Source organism: Pygoscelis adeliae, unplaced genomic scaffold, assembly GCF_000699105.1.
Source record: "Pygoscelis adeliae isolate BGI_AS28 unplaced genomic scaffold, ASM69910v1 Scaffold71, whole genome shotgun sequence".
Lineage (NCBI taxonomy): Eukaryota > Metazoa > Chordata > Aves > Sphenisciformes > Spheniscidae > Pygoscelis > Pygoscelis adeliae.
In genome coordinates, this window is record NW_008824356.1 from 8,252,700 (window position 1) to 8,275,503 (window position 22,804).

Below are 22,804 nucleotides of genomic sequence, written 5' to 3' on the forward strand. Positions count from 1 at the left end.
CTCCAGATGTTTTTGCATGGGGTGGACCACATTTTAATTAAGAGAGCTTCATGGATGCTTCCTTTCCTGTTTGCAATGACATGGACCATCTCTTCTCTCATTCATAAGCACATAACATCCTTCTGGTAACTACGGGAATTGTTTACATGGAAAAATATTAGGAAAGTATTTCATGAATTTTTAGTTGTTTGATGCATACTAGCAGCTGGAAATGTGGAAGACACAGTGCGGTCTTTTGGCAAGCCAGCTCTCTCAGGAGACTAGTTTTTGAGAATCTATTCCATATCATTTACTAAGTTTTTGATCAAAGACAACCAGACATAATTACTGGAAATTAAAAGAAATATAACACAAGAGGCAGAGTCTGTAAAGTAAAGCAATGTTAGTGGGCACACATTCTTAAAAGGTATAAAGACTTCCTTGTCATCCATTCATGAATGCGATCTTCAATTTTCTGGAGCTTTGCAGGCTAAAAACCTTACATGTAATTTATGTTAATATTTTGTATACTAACAGTATTTCATTAAGCCTTCCAGAAAGCATTAAAAAATTCAATTAACACAAAGAAGAAGAAAGAAAAAGAAGAAATTTCTCATCTGTAAAACTGAACGAAAAATTTAAATACAAAGAGAAGTGATTTAATCAAGGATTCACAGCAAATCAGTGTCAGAGTAGGAAAAAAATTAGGAATTTGTCTTATAGATTTCCCCATTTTAATCAAAAGATGCACAACAATGAGAGGGAAAAAAAAACTATGGTAGCATCAATAGGTGTAACTGATGTCTATGTTCCTAAGGTTATAATTTGATCAAATATAAAACATTTAAATCTAAAATGAAGGAACTAGCAGCACATTAGAAACAGCTTAGTCAATAGTCCGCTGTGAAACAAAAAATTTTAACTTGTTTTGTGAGATATAAAACAAACAAATGAAAAGCATACTATACCACATATATCTATGTTTTACTTATCAAGTTATAGGCATCCTATATTCTGTGGAAGAACTCATAGATACACATTCCACAGATGAAAGGCCAACATTTCTAAAGAGAATCCTGTGGATGGAACACATAGGATCTCTCTTTAAAATTATATTTACATACATATACATACTACATTCAAAAAACTGAAAGTGAAGACCACTGTATATTACTATTCCTAGTTAAACTAAGAGAAATAACTTAAGATATCTGAAGAATTACAGTCTTTTGTAATAAAGATTTTTCCTGAGATTTTTACTTTCTCTAATGGAAACTGAGAGGATTTTGGTTTATTAAAATCTGGCAAAAATGTTCAATATTTGCAACATGTGGAACATGTTTTCACAATATTGAAAGGAGCTTTCTACTTAGAGAATGTAAGGGTTGCATTAGGAGGAGTGTTGCCAACAGGTCAAGGGAGGTGATCCTTCTCCTCTAGTCAGCCCTGGTGAGACACATCTGGAGTGCTGGGTCCAGTTCTGGGTTCCCCAGTTTGAGAGACACGTACTGGAGACAGTCCAGCAAAGGGCAACTAACATTCTTTAAGGGACTGGAGCATCTGTTCCATCCCTGGAAACATTCAAGGTCAGGTTGGACAGGGCTCTGAGCAACCCGATGCAGTTGAAGATGTCCCTGCCCACAGCAGGGGGGTTGGACTAGATGACCTTTAAAGGTCCCTTCCAACCCAAACTATTCTATGATTCTATGATCTCTCCTATGAGGAAAGGCTGAGAGAGCTGGGACTGTTTAGCCTGGAGAAGAGAAGGCCCAGGGAGATCTCATCAATGTGTACAAATATCTGAAGGGAGGGTGTAAAGGAGGGGGAGCCAGGCTCTTTCCAGTGGTGCCCAGTGCCAGGACAAGAGGCAACGCACAAACTGAAACACAGAAGGTTCCGTCTGAACGTAGGAAACACTTTTTCACTGTGAGGGTGACTAGGCACTGACACAGGTTGCCCAGGTAGGTTGTGGAATCTTAAAAATCTATCTATTTCAGCATTTTTGGTTCCCATTCTAAATCCCAGAATTAGCCAGAAAGTGAGAAATAAGTATGAATGGGAGACAAAGGCAATTGTTAAAAAAAATCATACTCTTAACAGCAAAATAAATGCTTTTACAGCAAAAAAAAAATCAAAATGTTGGTGAAAGAAAACTAGAGGTGGCTGTATTGGGAAAAAACTAAAAGAACAAGTAAAGCACCAAATAGTAGGGGGCAGAGGATGGGTAAGTAGCAGGGTAGTCAACAAGAGCAATAGATATGTAGGGGGAGAAGGCAGCATCAAGGAAGAAGGGAAGGTGAGCATCAGGAGAAAAGAAACAGCTGGCTGCAAGCACTGTCAGGCGGCAGAAGTTACTTGGTGGGAGTGAGCAGTGGAAGGACTCGGGGAACCTTGGGAAAGTTCTCCACCCCCAGCGAAGGGAAGTGACACACTGGCTCGCCGATGAAAGGAAAGGAAAGGGCGAGGCAGGCAGGACAGAGGATCTCAGACTGTTGCTCCTCTCCTGGTCGTTTTTATAAGATCAAAGAATGACTGTGTTCTGGGACGACCAGAAGGCCTTTGATGTAATGGTAGTTTTGGCAAGACACTACAGAAGCAAACCAAGGGGAGAAGAAAGCATTAACCCTTAGATTCAAGATTTCCTAAACATTCATACATACGAAGTACAACAATCATGAAACAATCTCCAGAGCTAACAGCAAGATTTACTTATTGATGGAAGGCACATTGAGAGACACACAGAGAGCAAGAGAACGCGCACCCTAAAATGGATGGTGTCAGGCAGTCACATATTCTCTCTGTGAAATGCATTGGGCGTTGTGACCCTTCCAATTCTTCTTTTAAAATGGGTGATAAATCAGAAAACTGATGCAAATTTGAGCCTGCTACTACAGCAGAAGAATCTAATAGCTTTTACATTGCTGAGTGTGTGCAGATAGAAATTTGTTTTACTGGTATTCAAAACCTTACTTTCATGAACATAAAATATGAGTTACAACAAAATACATGTGTTCTTACTGAAAAGGAAATTCATATTAATAACAATTTTGCAGAATGCTTACAGCATTACTGGAGTTAGCCTAGATTTATGACATCATAACAAAAAGTGGAATCATGTCCAGAAAAGTCTGATCCAAGTATTCTAAGCAAATGGTAACCTCACTTCTGGGTTCTCTACTGAAAGCAGCAAGCTGTCTTATTGATCAAAGGATGTAGAATGCATATGTTCACTGGAATAGCTTCAGGACGTGGTTGATTTCAAATTAAATTTCCCAGTCTTTTATATCAGACTAGTACTACTAAGGCAGAGGAATCTGACTTGCAGCTTACACTCACAAAGCACATGATGTAGTTTACAGAAACCCACTAAAGTCACAAGCACAGCATAGTAGCAGCATGCACCTACAAAATGCACCCTGACCTCTGTAAGGGACCAGGCCCACCTGGCTGTGCTGTGAGAACAGACAATGCCCCCAGAGAAAGCTCCAAAAGCCAGCCACGGGGAGGGGCCCAGTGTCACTCTCCTTGACTGACTAATGTCTCAACCACTCCTGGAGCTGGGGTGAGAGAAGGTTCCAGAAACCTTGGGCTGGAGCCAATAAATAGGGGCGCACGTAAGCCTCCGGGGGGACACTCTCCACACCGACACCCCCCGTTGGCAGGTCCAACGCTGGATCCAGGATCGGTGATTTCTTTATTTCTCTCTCTCTTCTCCTCCCCCTTCTCGCTCTCTGTTTTGATGTTGTTAAGCAATACAAGGCCTACCTCAACTCCTCACAAAGCCGCTTAGCTTGTATTATGTATTAAGACATAGAGGGTTGATGTTTATAGAGGTGTTCGTGCCATTAAAGTTGGAGTTTGTTTTTGGACCTTGAGTGTTATTTCACCTTAATCCACGCCGAGGGGATTTGCGGATCTTAGTCACTCTCCCCTTCTCCTAGGTGGGACGTGACAACCTCTTTTATGAGAATTAGATACACTTCTCATTGTAGCTACATCTGAGAATACAATACAGACTTTTTCCCAAGAAAATCATACACCTTTGTCTATAAATAATATAGAGCCAAATCCTGTATGTAAGAACTACGCTACAATCATGAATAAACTAAATCACCTTATTTAAAGATAAATTGTATTCATTCTGGCAAAACATCAGACTATGTAATTGATTACTAAAGTAATCAGGAAAATTACTTGTTAATAGCTATGTAATAATTAAATTCACTTTATTAAACAGTTTTAAACAAAAAAAAGAGCCAAACAAAACACATAATCTCTAGGTACTCAAAACCTCAGTTTTGCCTGTACTTGTTACTCCCCTGGCACTTCTCATGAGTTGAAGGATTGATTATTCTAGAATACACCTTGGTTCTTCACGTCCTTTTATATCCACTAGTGAGTCTGTCTAAGTACCCCTGTAATTCCTTCTTACCTTCTAGCTTCTCCTCCTGTCCTGTGCACCCTGCTGGAGCAAGAAGCGGTGTACCTATCTGCTGAATCATACTGTAGAACTGATCTGCTTGAGGAAAAAGAGCCAAAAAATTCAAAAGCTTCTTGTGATGGGGACTATTTGTTCTCAGGTTCCTTAAGGGAGTGACCAGATCAGGTGTCATGTCCTGAAGGAGGATGGTAATACAGCACTTTCCTTGGGAACCAAGTGAGTTGACTAAGGAAAAAGAAGATCCAAGAAACTGTCGAGTATAGCAGACAGGATGAGTCATGGGTAGGAGATGGAGCTTCCAGCTCAAACAGACTGCTGAGAGGAGAAGTAGCTGACAGGGCTGAGAGATGATGCAAGGGACCCCCTCTAGTTTGCTGCAACTCACAAAATCACTGAGTTAGATTAAGTTAGGCCTGGAAGGTTTATTCACCCAGAGCTCTGAAAAGAATCTGCCAGGTTCCTGTCACATTTCTTTCCCAATTTTTTTTTTTTTTGCCTAAGTTGCTGACTTCATCACATGGCTACTACAACAATTTTACTGGCAAGTGCAGGAGGCAGAAATGAGTAGACTGTAGAGGAAGGGAGGAGAGTGGGCTGCCAAATATACCTCTCAAAATATGTACACGTACAGTTTTCAGGTCATTGCGTAAAACGGTTTCTCTAGGTTAAAATCTTAATCTAAAGATTTAAAAAATGCATTTACTGTTAGACGTATGAGTCTTTTCTGTTGCTTAAAAAGGTATGTGCAGGGTAGAAAAAATTTAAAAAGTGGCTGCAAGAGGCTTCACACTTGTGGTATATCTCAGACAGCTCTGCACTAAACTTCATCTATTCCTGCGCAGAGCAATTTCTTCCCAGTATTAGGCAGAATAAGAATGCTGTGGAAGAAAATGCAGATGAGATTCCTAATCCAGCCATTCCATGGTCTCACAGTTTAAAAACAGCTCTGGAGAGCTGATGCTTTCCTATGCATTTTTTATAGCTTGTGTACGTGTGTGTTGGGGCTTTTCCCTCTTTGCCCCTTTTTGTATCTTGCATTTCGTGAATCTCATGAACTCCCACCTTTCTGGCAAAATTCTCCTAAGAAAATGCTTTGTCTACACAACTTCAACATTTTTTTTCTCTAAGGATTCTATTTGAATTTGAATTAAATACCTTATGTCTCTATTCTATTTCCATTCTCTAAACCTCAATCAAATCACAAAATATGTGACTGGTTGTACTTTTTTGATGTTGCGCTCTGAGCACTCAAATAACAGATGCTAAGAAAATTATACAAATATATGAGTGACATAACTATTATGTACTCATTGTTATAAATGCTGCATAGATGTACAGCTATGTAGACATACACACCATAAACGTAAGGATTCTTAAGGATCCCTTAAACAGCAAGCCTTATTAATTCTTTTGCTCAAGGGCTTTTCTATCATAGCTCATCCTCACACATTCAGACCACATAAGTATTACTCTGTGTGTATTCTTTTTAAGATCAGTGAAGGGGGGGAGGAGAGAGAGAGAACGCTATCATCCTCAGAACTGAAACAGAGATATAAAGGTCAAAACCACTTATTATTTTAAAGTATTCACTATCAGCTATCTAATATCTGACTTTGAGTATACTTAGCAATACATACAGCCAGAGCTCCCACTGAATTTAGCTATTACTAAAACTTTGCATTTCTGAAAATCAGGCCTCAAAAGGCACAAAGTCAGATACCCAGAAAATGAGGAACACAAAGTAATTAACAGTCTGTGAAAAATTTAGTTTAAGTGATTTGCCTGATGACATAGAAGAACTTTATGGCAAAAGTAAAATGAGTGCCTTGGGAGCATTTGACAGCCTTAGTGATGACCATACTTTCCTTGCCTGAAATCTCAGGGCTTAACATTACACATCTTCCAATGTCAGCAATAACAAAAGCAGTGACTGATTTCAAGCTCTAGGATTTAGCATCACAAATTTGCATTCAGGTGTTACCTCCCAACTTGCATTAAGAAAGAAAATTATATTTTACTGACGATAATAATCCTCTTCCTCTTCTATCTGAACAATAATTTACAAATCTTCCTTCTTAAAGTAGAAGAGATTACAAGTATAGAAAGTAGAAAGGCTCCAGAAAAAATGGAAACAAACATTGTCACAAAATATGGATTGAATTTGCATGACGTTGTGCTATTTGCAAGCAGTTACTCTCTGCCCGTGTCAAAACAGCTCTGGGAGCAGAAAGAACAAGGCATTTTCAGGCAGTTTAACTCACAGTTTGTGAGAAACGGATGGCAGTGAATACATGCCTGACTGGTTGTCATGTAAGAAAACCATGAATAAGAGATGCTCCTTGTCCTGGTTTCGGCGGGGATAGAGTTAATTTCCTTCCTAGTGTGGTGCTCAGTTGCCCACTGAGGTTAAACCACGACACTGCTGAACAGAACTAATGTCCTGGCAACCCTTTACACTCACACAGCACTGTGTGAAGTGCCAGGACACTGAATTTGAGCATTAGCTCCGTGCTCCCACAAGGCAGGAGTTCTAACACTGCACTTCGATTTACAAAGGGCCTTTTATGTGTGAATGCAAGCTTTTTTTAACATATTGAATATATTTTAAATATATTTTTGAAATCGGAAGCTGTTTTCAGAGATGCACAGAAGGATATCAGGAATGATAAAATAATAATTTGCATAAGCAAATTTTAAAAGTTTATATTTGCAGCCTTGATATTGTCTCAGTACTGGTTTCTTTAGATTAAACTTTCTGGGTTTCCAATGAAAAGAAATTACAGGCCTGATACATACTATTGTGTGTTGTCTTATTGGACATTCCTACAAAAGAGGAAAGAAGCACAGTTCAGAAATGCTAGGGCAAGCCAAGACCCATCTCAACTATTCCACCTGATAAACTTAATAGCTTGGGACATCCGGATAACCCAGCTGCATTGATGGCATGTACATGCATGAAGGCTTTTGTCCTTCCAGCTTAATATCTTATTAAATTATATCAATTAATCATTAAAATGGTATCCCTTCATGCTTTTAGTTGATGTGGGCAGATGAACTGATTCTGTCTGCACCTTTTAAACATGTAAAAAGCACACATTAACAGTCACCTGAAATTATTAGATCTATCACATGGACCTCGACCATTAGAAGTGTTAGCAGTAGAAAAATAGCATCCTTTATATGGCTCAAATCGACAACATTTCTCTTCCCTAGGTTGGGATGAGGATTGAACTGTACAGAAAAACTACAACATTACACTGTATTTCATATAACCAGTGTTCAAATACTGTAGTAAAAACCTACACAGAAAGATGCAGTGTAAAATTATCACATCTTCTCTTAAAAGTAAAATGACAGTTAAAAACCCAGAACTGCAACATTTTTTTTAAAAAATATATAAAAATAATATTTTTCATCATTTAGAAAAATTATCAGCAATGTCATTGTGATTGGTTTGGAAATGAATTTAAGAAACTTACCACTTCTAAGGCCATAATGCGTTCCTAAAAATAAAGTACAAGATGCCATTAGAAAGTAAAGAATATAAATGCAACATAAGTTGAACAATGATGGAAAGGATTCATTTTGGGTTTTTGCTGGTCATATGTACGGCATTTTGTAAAAATCTCACTGAATAGGAACTGCTGTACTTAATTGGACCTCTGACCCATTTATCATACTATCTCACTTCAAAATCTGTTCCAAAGAAAATAAATTCCCCAGAAACAAGGTAAGAAAGAATTTGAAAAAATTTACTCCATATTTTTTCAAATAGTAGATTTCAAATCAATTAGATTTTTAATATTACTGATTTTACTCTTCTGTATCGCAAAGTTTGATTTCTTTTTTGATCATCTGTGACTGTAAATCTAGCATGTTTTGGAGTTCATGTCACATTAGCATCTGGTTTAGTTTTCTTTTAGGCATTTCCTTAGAAAACTAAAAAGTAAATTCCATATCATTATTCTGTTATCCAGAAAGAGCTCTGAAGAATGTTTTATTAATAACAAGATGATGTTAGTCAAAGTCTAATGTCAGAAAAAAATAAAATGCAAATAAAATAAGCTTGTGTCAGTTTTAATCCAGCACAAAATGTAGACAACCCAGAACTTATGAATTTACTGTATATATTTTGGATGGGGCTTTAAGCAATCCGGTCTAGTGGAAGATGTTCCTGCCCATGGCAGGGCGGTTGGAACTAGACGATCTTTAAGGTTCCTTCCAACACAAACCATTCTATGATTCATTTAAAAGTATCTTTAAGAAAAATATTAAGCTAGTAAAATCAAGATCATGTACTCTGGCACTATGTCCTGACTAGATATGATATTTTAATCATGTGTGAGAAAACACACATTTAGAGTACCTGACCATTAAGACATTACAGGAACTCTTACCTTGCTCAAATATTAGCTTTTTGAAAGTATGGGAGAGGATTTTTTTTTTTTCCTTTCTGGGTGGATTAGGCTAAGAATCCTTACACTTTTCCCTGTTCTATCCCTCCCTAACAGGTAAAAATCATTGTAATAATCTGAATTTATTCCTACAGCATCCAAAGACATGCAAGTCTGAACTGACTTCACTGTTTTGGAAGCAACAGGTACAATAAAAATTTCTTAGACCAATGGAAGAATTTGGGAGCCAGAAACAGCTCTTGCCATTTGCAAGAACGCAAAAAGTATTTTTCTTTTTTTAAGACTAGGTGGAAATGAGTTACAAAGACTCTTCTAGACTTATTACTGCCTTAAAAAACTTTAAAATAATGGTTATGTTTACTAACTGAACAGGTGTATGTATTTGTGGAAAACCAGTATTTACATATTTGTGTAAAATCAATGTCCCTTGGATTACTAAAGGGCTAACTTTTATTCATCTAATCTTCTGAAGAAAAGACACAGTTCACCCTAGTGAAATGTTTAAAGCTCATTCACTGAATGATGTTTGGGGTGCAAATGATGTTAGTTTTCGTCAATACAATAGTTGCACCTTTGATTACAATTCCAAACCATAGGCAGAAAGCGAGACAATATACTGTAGGAAAAATAACTGCATCAAGTGAGGCTGAAAATAAATAAATAAAATAGTGTCTGGAAAAGACTAATTGGTTTTGAAGATGTACAAAAAACCCAAGCAAGACTGTTCAGGAAAGTATGTATAAGGAAATATCTAAAGGGAAGACAGGAATGCACACATAAACAAGTTTGATGGAAATCTAGTAGACTATCAAAATGCAATTGTTTAAAAAAATGCTAACATTTTGCCAGTAGTGCATGCCATTAAACTGGCTCATGTTGGAACTGCATACACAGTGGTTTGAAAGTCCCCGTGCATGAACCGATGATAAATAATAAAACAAACATATGGAGAGAAAAAAAAATGCACTCCTCATCACTGTCAGTTACAGGACTCTTTCAAAGTAGCAGGTTAAAAAAAAAAATAAATTGTAAACTTTTTTTTTTTTTTAACAAAATGGAGGATGATCTTATCCCTAAGAGCTGGGAACCAAAAAACTCAGATACATGTCTCAGATTCCCTATAGATTTATTTCACCTATGTTTTAGTTTCTTATCAGTAAAACCACAATAATATGAGGTTCTAGAATACTTAACTTTGACTTGTCTATTAAGAAATGTTTGCCCAGTGCCCATCACAATGCATGGTAGTTGGGGATTCCAACTACAATGTTGCATAAGCAAAAGTTTACCAACTTTCACTAAAATTTTTTCTCAGAAAAGGTAGTGTATTTAATACTAAAGTCTTTACTCTTTGTTGGAAGCAGGTCTGAAATACAGACTGAGTATTTCAGTACATCAGAACAAAGTTATGACAAAAAAATTATGTGAAAATCTCAAAAATATTTATTTTGAGATGCTTGCTCCTCCACAAAATTGTAGTGGCTGTTACAAACACTCATATTTATTTAAAGATTCTGCAACAAAACCCAAACTCACCACTACTATAAAAAAGATGGTATTTTCAGATCTCATAAATTTGTGGTGATAGTGAACAGCAATTCAGATATAATCCCTTAAGTTAAAAGGACTACTTTGGAAAAAAAAAGTCTTAGAGTGAGTGTATTAGTAGGATGATTCTAATGGTAGAATAAATAGTGTTTTCAAAATTACTCGTATTAAATAAGGTGCATGATCTAGCTGCCAAATTCTACAAACTGAATAAACTCTTACAATCTCAGCAGATAATTTTCTGTAAGACTAGCATGTAACGTATTAGGAAATTTACCATGGATAATTTATACATTATCAATATATTTATATTTTCAAATTAAGATTCTGTATTTTACAAATTTTTTTTAATTTATATTAGCACGTCACTAATTCCAAAGCAAATGAAAATGGTTTGCAAATGTTTTCCCAGAGAAAACCCATACAGCTGAATATTGCAATTATCATACCTAGCATATTATTTTCACGAATGCAACCTTTTGTACCATGGAACAGCTTTCACAAAAAGGAAGGTGAAAACCTTATCATCAGAGCCTTTTTTCTTCCAATGAAGTAAGAAAAAAAGTGAGGTTATATTCTTGGAGTGGCTATCAGAAAGAAAGTAGAAAGTGATCTAGGCTCCTCACAAGCTAAAAATTATATTATGATGAGTATGAGTGCACATGTAATAACAGAGAGCAAGCATATGTGTAATGAGAACATAGATATTATCTAGAACATATATAAACTCTCATATAGAACTTTAAAAACTCATATATAAATATAAATTGATGTATAACACAAACTCTAGTCAAAAGAATGCAACAAATTCAAAATGAAAAACCAAGAATACAGTGATGTCACCCAAAGCGTCAGCCTTCTAGCTCCCAAAACACTCTGTATCAAAGAACCTCATGTATTACATATAGTTTCCATCTTGACACATAATATGAGACGTCAGGTTCACATAGATAGATGTAGCTATAAAGATTCCCACTGTCTGCTTAACGAAGTATTATTTTCTCTTTGTCATGCTAGTTGCAGTCCAACGCATTCCCTGACTAGAGGAACACATGAAAACTACTAGCCCAATATTTCCAGGAACAATCCTCATAAAACTGCTTTTTTCTTTCTGCCCTTTGTGGTTTTCAGCTGACGGCATTGTAGAAGCACTAATTGTACTTCATTCAAATTATTTTTAACAAAAGGTGCTCTTTGTCTCCCCTCAAAAAATGACCAAACTAAAAGCATAATAAAACATACATCCTTAGCTCTGGGGAATATTCTTGTTACGTGATGCAGAGACATGGCAAAGAACCTCATGGTATCCCCAGTCATCATTTGCCCACAGCAATACACTGTTTTCTGACAGAAGATTTCCTCATGTCTCTAGCTTTTCTAAGACTACGGTCTTAGTTCACAGCTCAAGTAACAAGAAATAACAAGAAATAACTCCTTCAGCCATGATAACCTGACTGCTTTCAATCGCCTGTCCATAGTCTAAAACATACAATCTTTCTGTCCGCCTACTTCCTGAACGTGCTTTACACATATGGTCTGTTTAGACTGCAAACAAAATGCATCAAGTATATACTACATATAATTCTCTGTAAAGATAAGATACTTATCAAAACAGTACCCCAGGAATTGTAGACAAAAAAATAACAACAATCAACATGACCTATTGTCTACTGAACCAATGACTAACTGAGTAGAACCTAATACCAGGGGAATCTTATCCAAGGACTGTAGGCCTTGGAGGCAAAGAGTACTAATCTATTTGCTAGTGGTCCTTAATTTGACAATGACCTTCTAGCAATCTACTTCAATGAAAGCATTCATACATTAACCAGCTGTACACATGCTTTGCTGAACTGGGGCTCAGAGGAAACAAGTATTCCATGTCACCCGGTTAACAAAAGGGTAAGAGTGCCAGTTTCAGCTCCAGGAAATGCCATATTTAAAGAAACTCTCACTTTCCTCTTACTTCCTATGCTTTATATATTGAGATGCAACAGCTCGGGGAGATTCAGTCATGATGACACAAGCTGGTTTTTACAACTTTGCTAGCACATAGTTGTAAAGTTTAGACTACAACATTACAAGAACAGAGGATCCCAGGCTGGGAACATTTTGAAACATATTGACTAAGCTGGACATAACACTATCTAGAAAAATAATATATGTTTTTGCCGAGTACTTTGACTGTGAAAGCATGGGCACCTGAAGGAGTACAGAACTGCTATCAAGCATTTGAATACAAAAATAGCAGTCAGAGCAGTACAAGTCACACACTTAACCAGAACCGCCAGTTAGGGAAGGGCATAAAGCGATTTGATCAGAAACTTGACAGACCATCAGAAATACAGGCAAGCACATGTATGCACACAAGACACTTACGATGCAACTTTCTGCAGTATAAAATTACTCCTCATTCAATCAGAAGTAACATCATTAGAACAATTTGTCAACTATAGAGCTTCACATGAAAGCAGATGCAGAATTGCTTCACATGAAAGGAGATCTTTTTACATTGATGTAACTAGATATGCACCTGTGTAAACTGCTTGCGCAGACAAGCTCCCAGCCTTGTTGAACTTGAGCTGCCAGAAAGCTAGGCCAAGATCTTTGTTTGAACAGGAAACAGCTGGATTGGTGCGTTGTGTAACTTTTGGGTCTTGCAATTTGTCTCTTCTTACTGGATCAAACTGTTTCTACACTAACTCTTTGATATCTCTAACCCTCAAAATGCCTTCTGTTTATAGGTGTATCTTTAAACAAACTCCTATAGTCAAAACTCAGGTCAATACATAATTTCATTTTCCTTAACAGCCTTATCTTCATTAATTCCCTCATAAATGTCCTGCATCCAGTACACTTATAGAATGCTGCTTCATTGATACACTCTTCATATTGTATCTAAACTTTTTTATATTCATGTTGGGTATTGTTCACTGTAATTTGTTGTTAAAAATTTATTTTTTTCCTTCTGTATTCTGAAGAATACGTACACTACCCTCCCTAATAGCCTCCCAAGCCTCACAATTTAGACATTCCAGCGTGGTTTTGCTTTCCTAGCCATTTTCATTTCAAAGGAGCATGTTTTCTTTGACTGTAATGCTTAAATACTATTCCAAAGCTGAGCCTAGGGTAAATCTTACTTTCTAAGAGCAAATTTAAAGTGCTTAGCACAAGCAGCTTTACTGCTAGATGCCATACAATGAGGATTTACTATATTGTATCAAGTCCTAGCATATATCGACTGGTCCCTTCTTCCTCAAGAAGGTGATTATGGACATCTAATGTTTCAGAGATTTAAAATAATTACTTAAAATCTTTTACTTTCAGTTTTATTTGGAGATACAGAAGAAAACAACACAGCCCAGAAAATCTAACCCAACCAATGAAGTAGAATATAAAGCATTTTTGCAGTTCTGAATGCAGATTTGCACTGCCCCTATTCACATACAGTTTCAGTGAAGTCAGCAGTATAACATAACAGAACAACTTCAGTATATAGTGTGACTTAAAAGCAGCATTCTTTTCACTGATGGACTAGATTTATTGAGTCATAGGAGAATGCTGACTACTTTAATCTTCTCTAATGTGCAACTTAAGTGGTGGGCAGAAACTCAGCAGTGAGTATTACTAGCTATCAAGTCTGCATTTGGCTGCATATATTTCCAAAGCTGAATTTAAGATACAAGGGAGTTCAGAAAAATCATAATGTTGTAATACAATTTAGTAATTTTAATCTAATTTACACTTAGACAAAAAGCGTAGCTAGTTATTAAACAGAAAGTATACCTGGAGAGCTCCAATTTCTTCCTCTCTTCTGAGAGTCTTCACTGTAATGCTTAAATACTATTCCAAAGCTGAGCCTAGGGTAAATCTTACTTTCTAAGAGCAAATTTAAAGTGCTTAGCACAAGCAGCTTTACTGCTAGATGCCATACAATGAGGATTTACTATATTGTATCAAGTCCTAGCATATATCGACTGGTCCCTTCTTCCTCAAGAAGGTGATTATGGACATCTAATGTTTCAGAGATTTAAAATAATTACTTAAAATCTTTTACTTTCAGTTTTATTTGGAGATACAGAAGAAAACAACACAGCCCAGAAAATCTAACCCAACCAATGAAGTAGAATATAAAGCATTTTTGCAGTTCTGAATGCAGATTTGCACTGCCCCTATTCACATACAGTTTCAGTGAAGTCAGCAGTATAACATAACAGAACAACTTCAGTATATAGTGTGACTTAAAAGCAGCATTCTTTTCACTGATGGACTAGATTTATTGAGTCATAGGAGAATGCTGACTACTTTAATCTTCTCTAATGTGCAACTTAAGTGGTGGGCAGAAACTCAGCAGTGAGTATTACTAGGCTATCAAGTCTGCATTTGGCGGCAATATTTCCAAAGCTGAATTTAAGATACAAGGGGAGTTCAGAAAATCATAATGTTGTAATACAATTTAGTAATTTTAATCTAATTTACACTTAGACAAAAAGCGTAGCTAGTTATTAAACAGAAAGTATACCTGGAGAGCTCCAATTTCTTCCTCTCTTCTGAGAGTCTTCTCTAGTAGCTCTGTAAAATGAAAAATGGAACTTGTAAATTTGACTTCCTGTCTCGTGTCCTGGCAGCAAAAGTACTGTGTAAAACAGTCAGTGAGTTTTTTGTTTTACACCTTTCACAACATTCCTTTTCGCTGATTAAACTAATTGATGAAATGTGTCAGTGATATGATTGTTTCCAAGCATGGGTTGTTGAGGTGACTGAAGAACAACTGCAAGATGACAGTTTAACTGGGGGGGAAAAAAGCATTCAAATTCACAGAAAAACTTGCCTATGCTTAAATCAATAGTTTGGTGTATTTTTAGAATAGAATGAAAAAAAAATCAGAGAGATTCACTCTGAAAATTGATTAAAGAAGAAGTAGGTCATCAAAGCTATGCAATTATATATGAAAAGTTACTCTAGGTTACTTTTTTAACAACCAAGTAACATCCCCTGGGGAAACGAGTGCAGACAATTTTGACTATTATCACAATAATTACCTTCTCTCACTAAAATGGAATAATTTTGATAACGGAAATAGCCAGTTCACTGTAACAAATGTAACAGCAAAGTTTTTTACAGCCTTTACACCGTAAAATCCTAATATCTTGTATTCATTTGTGTGACAATTATATACATTGGTACATACATGCACATATGTAACATTTCACGTTAGAAATTAATTTCTGTTTGAGTTCTGTGGGATATGTCACGAGTTGCTTTTCTATTTTATTTCACTCACATATTTTTATGATTAAAATTATGGGTTTCATCAATTGCATGATATTTAGAATTCTGGGAAACCCTAAAGTTATATAACCTCATGGAGAGCAGGAAAAACAAAAAACATGCTGCAGGCTTATTACTATTTTAACTATCAGAGTTCACTCATGAGTTTTGCATGAGAAGAGCGCTGCTTTAACTAAGCCAGAGACTGACTTTGAATCAAGATATGCTCCAGTTTTCTAGCAATTAGGAGAGCTATGAGATTATGAAATTGCCTTGACAAACTCATAGGACTGAATTCTGACTGTTAATTCCCTCAGCATCCAAGTACAAAACGGCTAACTGAAAGTACCTGTGTATACTTCCTTCAGAAATAATTACTGATAAATGCATAGTTCAGTTGTTAAAGACTAGCTTCAATGACTTACAATAGAAACTACTTAAAATATTTACCGACATGAATTTGCCTTCTTTCCTTTATTTCTCTAATCTTTTACTTTTCTTTCTCCTTTCTCTTGTTATGAAGCCTCCTTGGGAGCACCCTAACTTCTTACCTCTTTTCTCATAGTTCATTATCCATTTCTGACTGCATGCAGATTATTTGAGACTTATTTTCAGGCACCAGTCCTTTAAATAACGTACAAAATTGTAGTTATTTCTTTCACAAGCAGAGAGATTGAGTTGCGTTCTTTCTTCCTAGCTTCTATGCAGTTTTTTCAAATCCTTTCTTAAAATTAATAAAATGACTGTTTCTTCACTTTCTTTTGGCACATTCATGTTTTTCTGGATTATTCTTTGGTATGCTTTCCAGTACAGTGACTCAACTGCCATATAAATTACTGTAGCTAAATGTGCTGCCATCAACATTAGTTAGCGCAAGAATTTGGGTTTGGAAAGTGGCTGCCCTGTATGTTTTCTTTGGGTATATTCCAGTGTTGTAATTGAGTTGGTAAAAATTTGTATTGTAATAGTAGCATTAAAAAAAAAAAAAAAAAAAAGAGGAGGGAGGAATAAGTCTATGAGAAAGGGATGGGGAATGAAAGATTCTTCCCCATGTTCCATTGGACAAAAAAAGATTCTTATACTTCACTTTGCTTTATTTTCATTCTAATGCAGTATTTGAGATTCTATTGTATAGACATGATTGTTCTAAGTGAAAAGGATGTTATTACAAGGTTCTTTTCAAAGGCCTTTTATAAATGTAAGGTAAGTTGAGCTAATTTCTGCTAACAGTCTCTAGATTTGAAAGTACTGCATCTGAAATTAGGGATATCTAGAATCCATTTACTTTACTGTACCACTGCCTAAATTGGCTGTCCTGCAGGATGCTTCATAAAACTCTGTCCCCAGAAGGGCAGGTAGGTATTGAAGTGGTGTTATTTAACTGACAATATATACCTACTTTACAGAGTCACCCTTTATGACCATGTATTTAAGAACCAAGTTCTGCATTTAAACTGATGATTCCATTTAGTACTCCATCTAAAAGAATAGCATGTTTTCTCCAAAGCTAGAGCAAAAAAGTATTAAAGCTATATATATTAAACTGCTATACAAAAAGTCTCATAAAAATACAGCATATTGTATCAGTCTTTTAAACGTTGCTATTTATAATGACAGAATATCTTTGCTTACTTGATCTGAAAAGTTCTGTTGTTTTATAATTTGTAAAACACTTCCCATATTTAAGTTCTTGTTCAAACATGTTTTATATATTCAGTGCCAGAAAATAACGTTACAATAAATTTAAGATAGAGAATGCATTGTGTCTGTAATATAGCAAAGATGGTCACTAGCCCTAGTGGAGGCTCCTTTCCGTCGCCCTCTGAACAGCCTCTGAGCTTCTCCAATTATAACTTTCTTTCCTAAAGGAAGTTGCACAGTGGCATGAGTTTCTACATTTGTGAACAATCCTGCTATGATCATCTTTCAAGGCCTAATGTAACCACAGGGTTCTTGTTTTTTTTCAAAGCCGTATATCATTATTTTCATGGGGCGCAGAACACATCAATTTATAGATTGTCTAGAAGAATCAGCATTAATAAAAAAGCATTACAAAGGCACCTTCAGGCATTGATGGTTCTTCCCAAAAGATGAATAATACATGGAAAAAGACAACAAGAGAAATTACTTTTAGACATAAAGATATTCATCAACATATTTCCTTTTTTTATTTTTAGGTCAATATGAAGCTCACAATCCTATAATGAGCTAAGCTAAAACTCTTCAAAAAATCAAATATGTTTAAGTTGTTTAATCCCACTCAAAATCAACAGCAAGTTCAGGATATTGTCTGCAAAATTAGGGATCATACTTTTGTGTAGTTTTACAAAAATAATTTATTTACAGTGTTTCTATTTTATTTTATTTATCAATCAACTCCAAATCACCTAAGGTTTATATTTCACTTAGCTATGCATCAGTGAACACCGAGTGTCCTTGCAGTTATACCACAGTGGCTTAGATTTATCTGATCAAAATTCCAGAAAATACATAGGTTATGATTTAAAACATTCCATAAGAATCATTATCTTTTGCAGTTTACCTGACACTGAAACAACATACTATGTTGCAAAATAGTGCAAATGTTAACCTGGAGATGAAGATTCTGTATTCCATCATAACTCTCAGATAAGTGAGGAAAAAAGGTATGCAGTTATTCAGACAGACTTTTTTCACACACACACACCAGTTGTAATTTTCACTGCTGGTGAAAAGTATCAGAAAATAAGATTTAGGAGCAGATATTTATTGATTGGAATGAGTAGCATACAACTGTACTATCTTATTTATCCTAGCTGATCCATTAATGTGCCAATAACTAACTCTGGAATGTTAAAAAGCAGTTCAACTCCTTTACCTCTGTGCTGGGAATAACAAAGATGGGAAACAGGACATTGACTTTATATTACCTGGAGCAAGCAACTCCCCGAGAATTTGAATTAAAAATCACAGATTTATTTCAGAAAGAACACTGAACAGCATTCATTCATTATTAAGCAGGAACTGGATTTTAAACAATGCATGACCTCCCATTTTAAGAAACTGAAGATAGTGATAGACCACATTCTGCTTCACATTCTCTGTGAAGACTGAAGTGCCAGAGAAAAGTCAACAAATCAGATCAATACTAGATTTGTACGTTAACCACTATGAATTTAAATTTGGTACCTGCTAATTCACAACTTGTTCTAGCAAAAGGGAACGCAGAAATACAGAACTGTACACAAAATCTGTTCTAATAGTCACAGATATCTAGTCATATAGTCAAAAACCCTAAAATGTGATCCAGATTACTCTGAAGTTGACATTTGCACTTCAGTTCTGCATACATAGCTAACATGCTGTAAACTATCCAAGATATCTGCAAGCTGCCGGCAGGTCTGACTCAAGACTCTCACCCCTCTGGAGTAGCTGCAGATCACACAGGAAACTATATAGCAACTCATATAGCACACAAAATACTGCTACTATGTGGCATTAAAACAAGAAATCCAGGTTATTACCAGAAAAGAATGGTAGTTTGGAGAAAAGTGTCAATATATTTTTTGCTTCATCAAGCTAAGAACAGTTCTTCCCTAAAACACAAGTCAGGGCTTTCAGTTATATGTTAGTAAAACTATTTTTGATTTCCCAAAGTTTGCAACCCTAGAAATTTAGGTTTTATGTTACACAAGTGTATGGCAAACTCTTGGGAAATCACTTAATTAGACACCCTGATCATTCTATCTTTCAATTTGCTTTGATCAAAAATGGCAGTATATTTATTTCAAGTCTTTCCTATCATTCTCACTTCAAATACACATCCCATGACTTTCAATCATCATTTGGATATGTTTCCCACAAAGCTGATGAACAGATACTGCAGCATTCCTGTAGATGCCGAAGGCAGCCAAGCAGGTTTCCATCAAGTCTGAAGGAATTTTCAAGCAGCTGAATAAACCAGTTTCTCTCAGCTAGAAATTACTTATCTTGCACATGCCTACATAGCAAAGTTTAATCACATATGATACCACTTACAAGTTTTACCCTTCACACAATGAATCCGACATGAAGGCCCTTTTTTGGGGGGTGAATTAAGCTGTTTCTAACTGAACCAGTTTAAGCAAAATGTTTCAGAATAGATATATTCATGGCTGGAAGAGACAGAACAACTGCAATTTCTCCCTGTACCTGTGTTAGTATGATGCTGGTGAATGGCCTCAGAGTACCGTGACAACAGTCATGGTCCAGAAACGCTCAATACTAAAAGATGTTTCTGCGAGGCTGGACCTTTGTACAGTGAGGCCAGACACCACAAGTCACCCTAGCACTAAAAAAACTGAGATGTAAAACTGTACCGGGACTCGCTTCAAACTACTCTAATTGGAACAGCACTTGCCATGCATGTAAGCCATTAAGAGAATTTCTACATAAACATGTTGTTATTTTAAAAGAGCTCTAGAGAAATAGGTATTTCTTAGAACTTTAGTTTTTCCTAGTGTAGAACAAGGCCTATAAATTATGAGCATTTCAGAATGTGTTTATGTAATCCCCAAACAAGATTTTAAAAAATAAATAAATCTCTGAAGTCAAAGGTGATACTGTTTGACTTGAATACAACCTACAGTATCTCTAAGATACAGAATATTTCTATCCTGCTAGTTTCATCCCCACCACACTCATAGGCTTAGTGAATGCAGATAAACCAGGGAGAAAGCTCAAAATTTATCTTTTTTGGAATTATATTCAGATGGTTAATAGTTTTCACAACCAAACTCAATGGTCACTGCATTTTTTTTTTTTAAGTTGTAGCTTCTGCTAAACATAAAAAAAGTCTCAAGTGACTTTTAATACTCATTAGAGCTTTCTAGTCCATTAGCAAACTGTTATATTAACATTGAGCACATTCCACTCTCTTTAAAGATTATAATTCAGTTACCACCACTGCAATCAATGCAGTGCTCATCACCACCAAGAATGAAACAGCTGTTTACCTGTGTCTAAATCAATAGTTTTCTCATCCACATGTAAAAAGGCCTCCAAACTCAAAGGAATACCATTTAAAAAAAGGGATTCCCTTTTGCCATATTCTTTGCCTTTATAAATTCTAGCAATTTATTAGCTACTGTAGTCTTTAGTAAGTAACATAGTCAATATTTCAAAAGAATATACTTTACACAAAACTTTGAAGTTTTTTAACAAATTCATTCTTTTGATACCTTTTAGGTATACACTTTTATTTTTGCTGTGGAACTTCAAAGCAGATTCTTAAACCTACAGTGGTGCGTTTGTTTGCATTAACCTGAAACAGCACCCACAATCATAACAGGGAATAGAAAAAAGGCATCTGAAGCTAAGAGAGAAGGAAACAGTTCACTGTTCAGATTCCCTAAGAGACTTATTGCTATGCAGGAAACAGAACATACCGTGTTTTCTTTCTATTCCCTGAGGCTTAAGAAGGTTTGGTATTTTTTCACACAACTTTTAAATGTTTGCATCTCCAGTGCTGGCCTGGTCTATATTTCCTTATTTGCAAAGAAGCTAATCGCCTTTGGGAAAAGAAAAGGATAACATATGGAAAGGAAATGTAATCATTTGGGGGGTGTGAGGGACAACAAAGAAGTGCAATTTAAGATTCTCAGATAACTTTCTATTCAAGTCATACTCGTGCTCATGACTTTTATGAGACTTTAGGGATTAGTGGTATCTTACTGGGTCAGGCCTAAAACTATGCAGCCTACAGCCCACTTCAGACAGTAAGCACAAGTGGATATTAAGACAGGAGGATAAAAAAAGGTAATGCTATTTACTCTAATGGCAGCTTCCAGCAATGAGCAGCTGAGAGAATTCCTAAGAAAAAGGACTGCATCCGGATCATCCACGATCTATCTGACCTCCATGAACTTGACTATTTCTTCATTGAACCTATTTGGTTTTTTGGGTGCCAGAACATTTTGCAACAATAAGTTTCTGTAATTGAAGCATGTACTGTGTAAAAAAATGCTTCCTTTCATTTTAAACATGATGTCTGGACTATCAGAGACTTCTTTACATGTATAAATCTTGCTTCTATTTTACTTCCTTCAATAATTCTTCCTTATGTTTCACACCGTTATTTCTCTTTATTATTTCCTTTTCACTTTGATTTGTATTTGATGCAGATACTCAAAAGTGAACTATCTCCCACACTTCATTTAGAAAACCTCTTCCAACTTTTCATTTGTCCCAAGCTGTCCTAAATTCTCCTCATCAGTTCTGTAACCCCTCTGTTCCTGCCATTACCTGCACTATTACAGTGGCTGCCTTACACCGAATTCAAAAGTACAAGAGTGGATACATGTCTATTTCACATACACAGTTTAAGTATACAGGATACTAGGCCGAGGTCCTATAACCCCTTCTACAGTCCAAATATGCTTGCGTTGGAATAGTTTGTTTGAATATGAGATTAAATACATTCAGAAAACTATACTACATGATTACCAAACAAAGAATTATAGGTTCCAATGTGCTGCTTATGCATTTTTGAAAGAGGCCTTTATCAAAAGAATGAGATTTTGTTTTTCTAATGCTTACATAAGACTTTTTAGTTCTATTCCTGGCTCTGCCACTCGTGTTAGTATCTTCCTGGGAAATTTTCTGTGCTTCATTTAAAAATGGCTAAAGAAAATATTTCCCTATCTTCAGAGAGCTGATGTGAGGCTTAAAGTAAAATGCACTGAAATCCACGCAAAAGATATTCTTATGAATGCAAAAGGTGATAACAGCACAAAATTTCATTATGTCTTAGCAATTGCCTAACTTATTAGCTGGGAGAGAGATGTTAAACTATGTCTACCATATTTATTTTGGACCACATTGATTCTCAGTTGAAAACTACTGTAGGAGGAAAGGAGGGTTGTGAATACATACTTAGTTAACATATCTTGAAGAACAGCTATAAGTAATCAATCCATTGTTTTCCTTTGAATGACTCTGTGTACCAGCAGACATGCTGTAGAAGATTCCAAACAGCTCCTAAGGGACCATAGGGTTTCTAGTTAAATAATGACTGAAGAACAACTTCCCGAAGATCACTTCCTAGATGCTTTAGTAAGTTCCAGTAAGTTTCAGTAAGAAACGCTTAGTGACACAAACATATCAGAAGACTAACCTTGAAGTGATAAAATAA

General features: G+C 36.0%; 1 protein-coding gene across 1 annotated transcript in view; it reads right to left on the bottom strand.

The window, feature by feature from the left end:
- The window catches only part of CEP128 (centrosomal protein 128kDa), a 132,088-nt gene that overhangs the window by 19,421 nt on the left and 89,863 nt on the right, over positions 1-22,804 (bottom strand). The window contains exons 19-20 of the mRNA XM_009319514.1: positions 14,906-14,955; positions 7,900-7,923 (exon numbers count right to left, since the gene is read on the bottom strand). Of these exons, the coding sequence (XP_009317789.1) occupies positions 7,900-7,923; positions 14,906-14,955 (74 nt within the window). The remainder of the gene's footprint in view (positions 1-7,899; positions 7,924-14,905; positions 14,956-22,804) is intronic.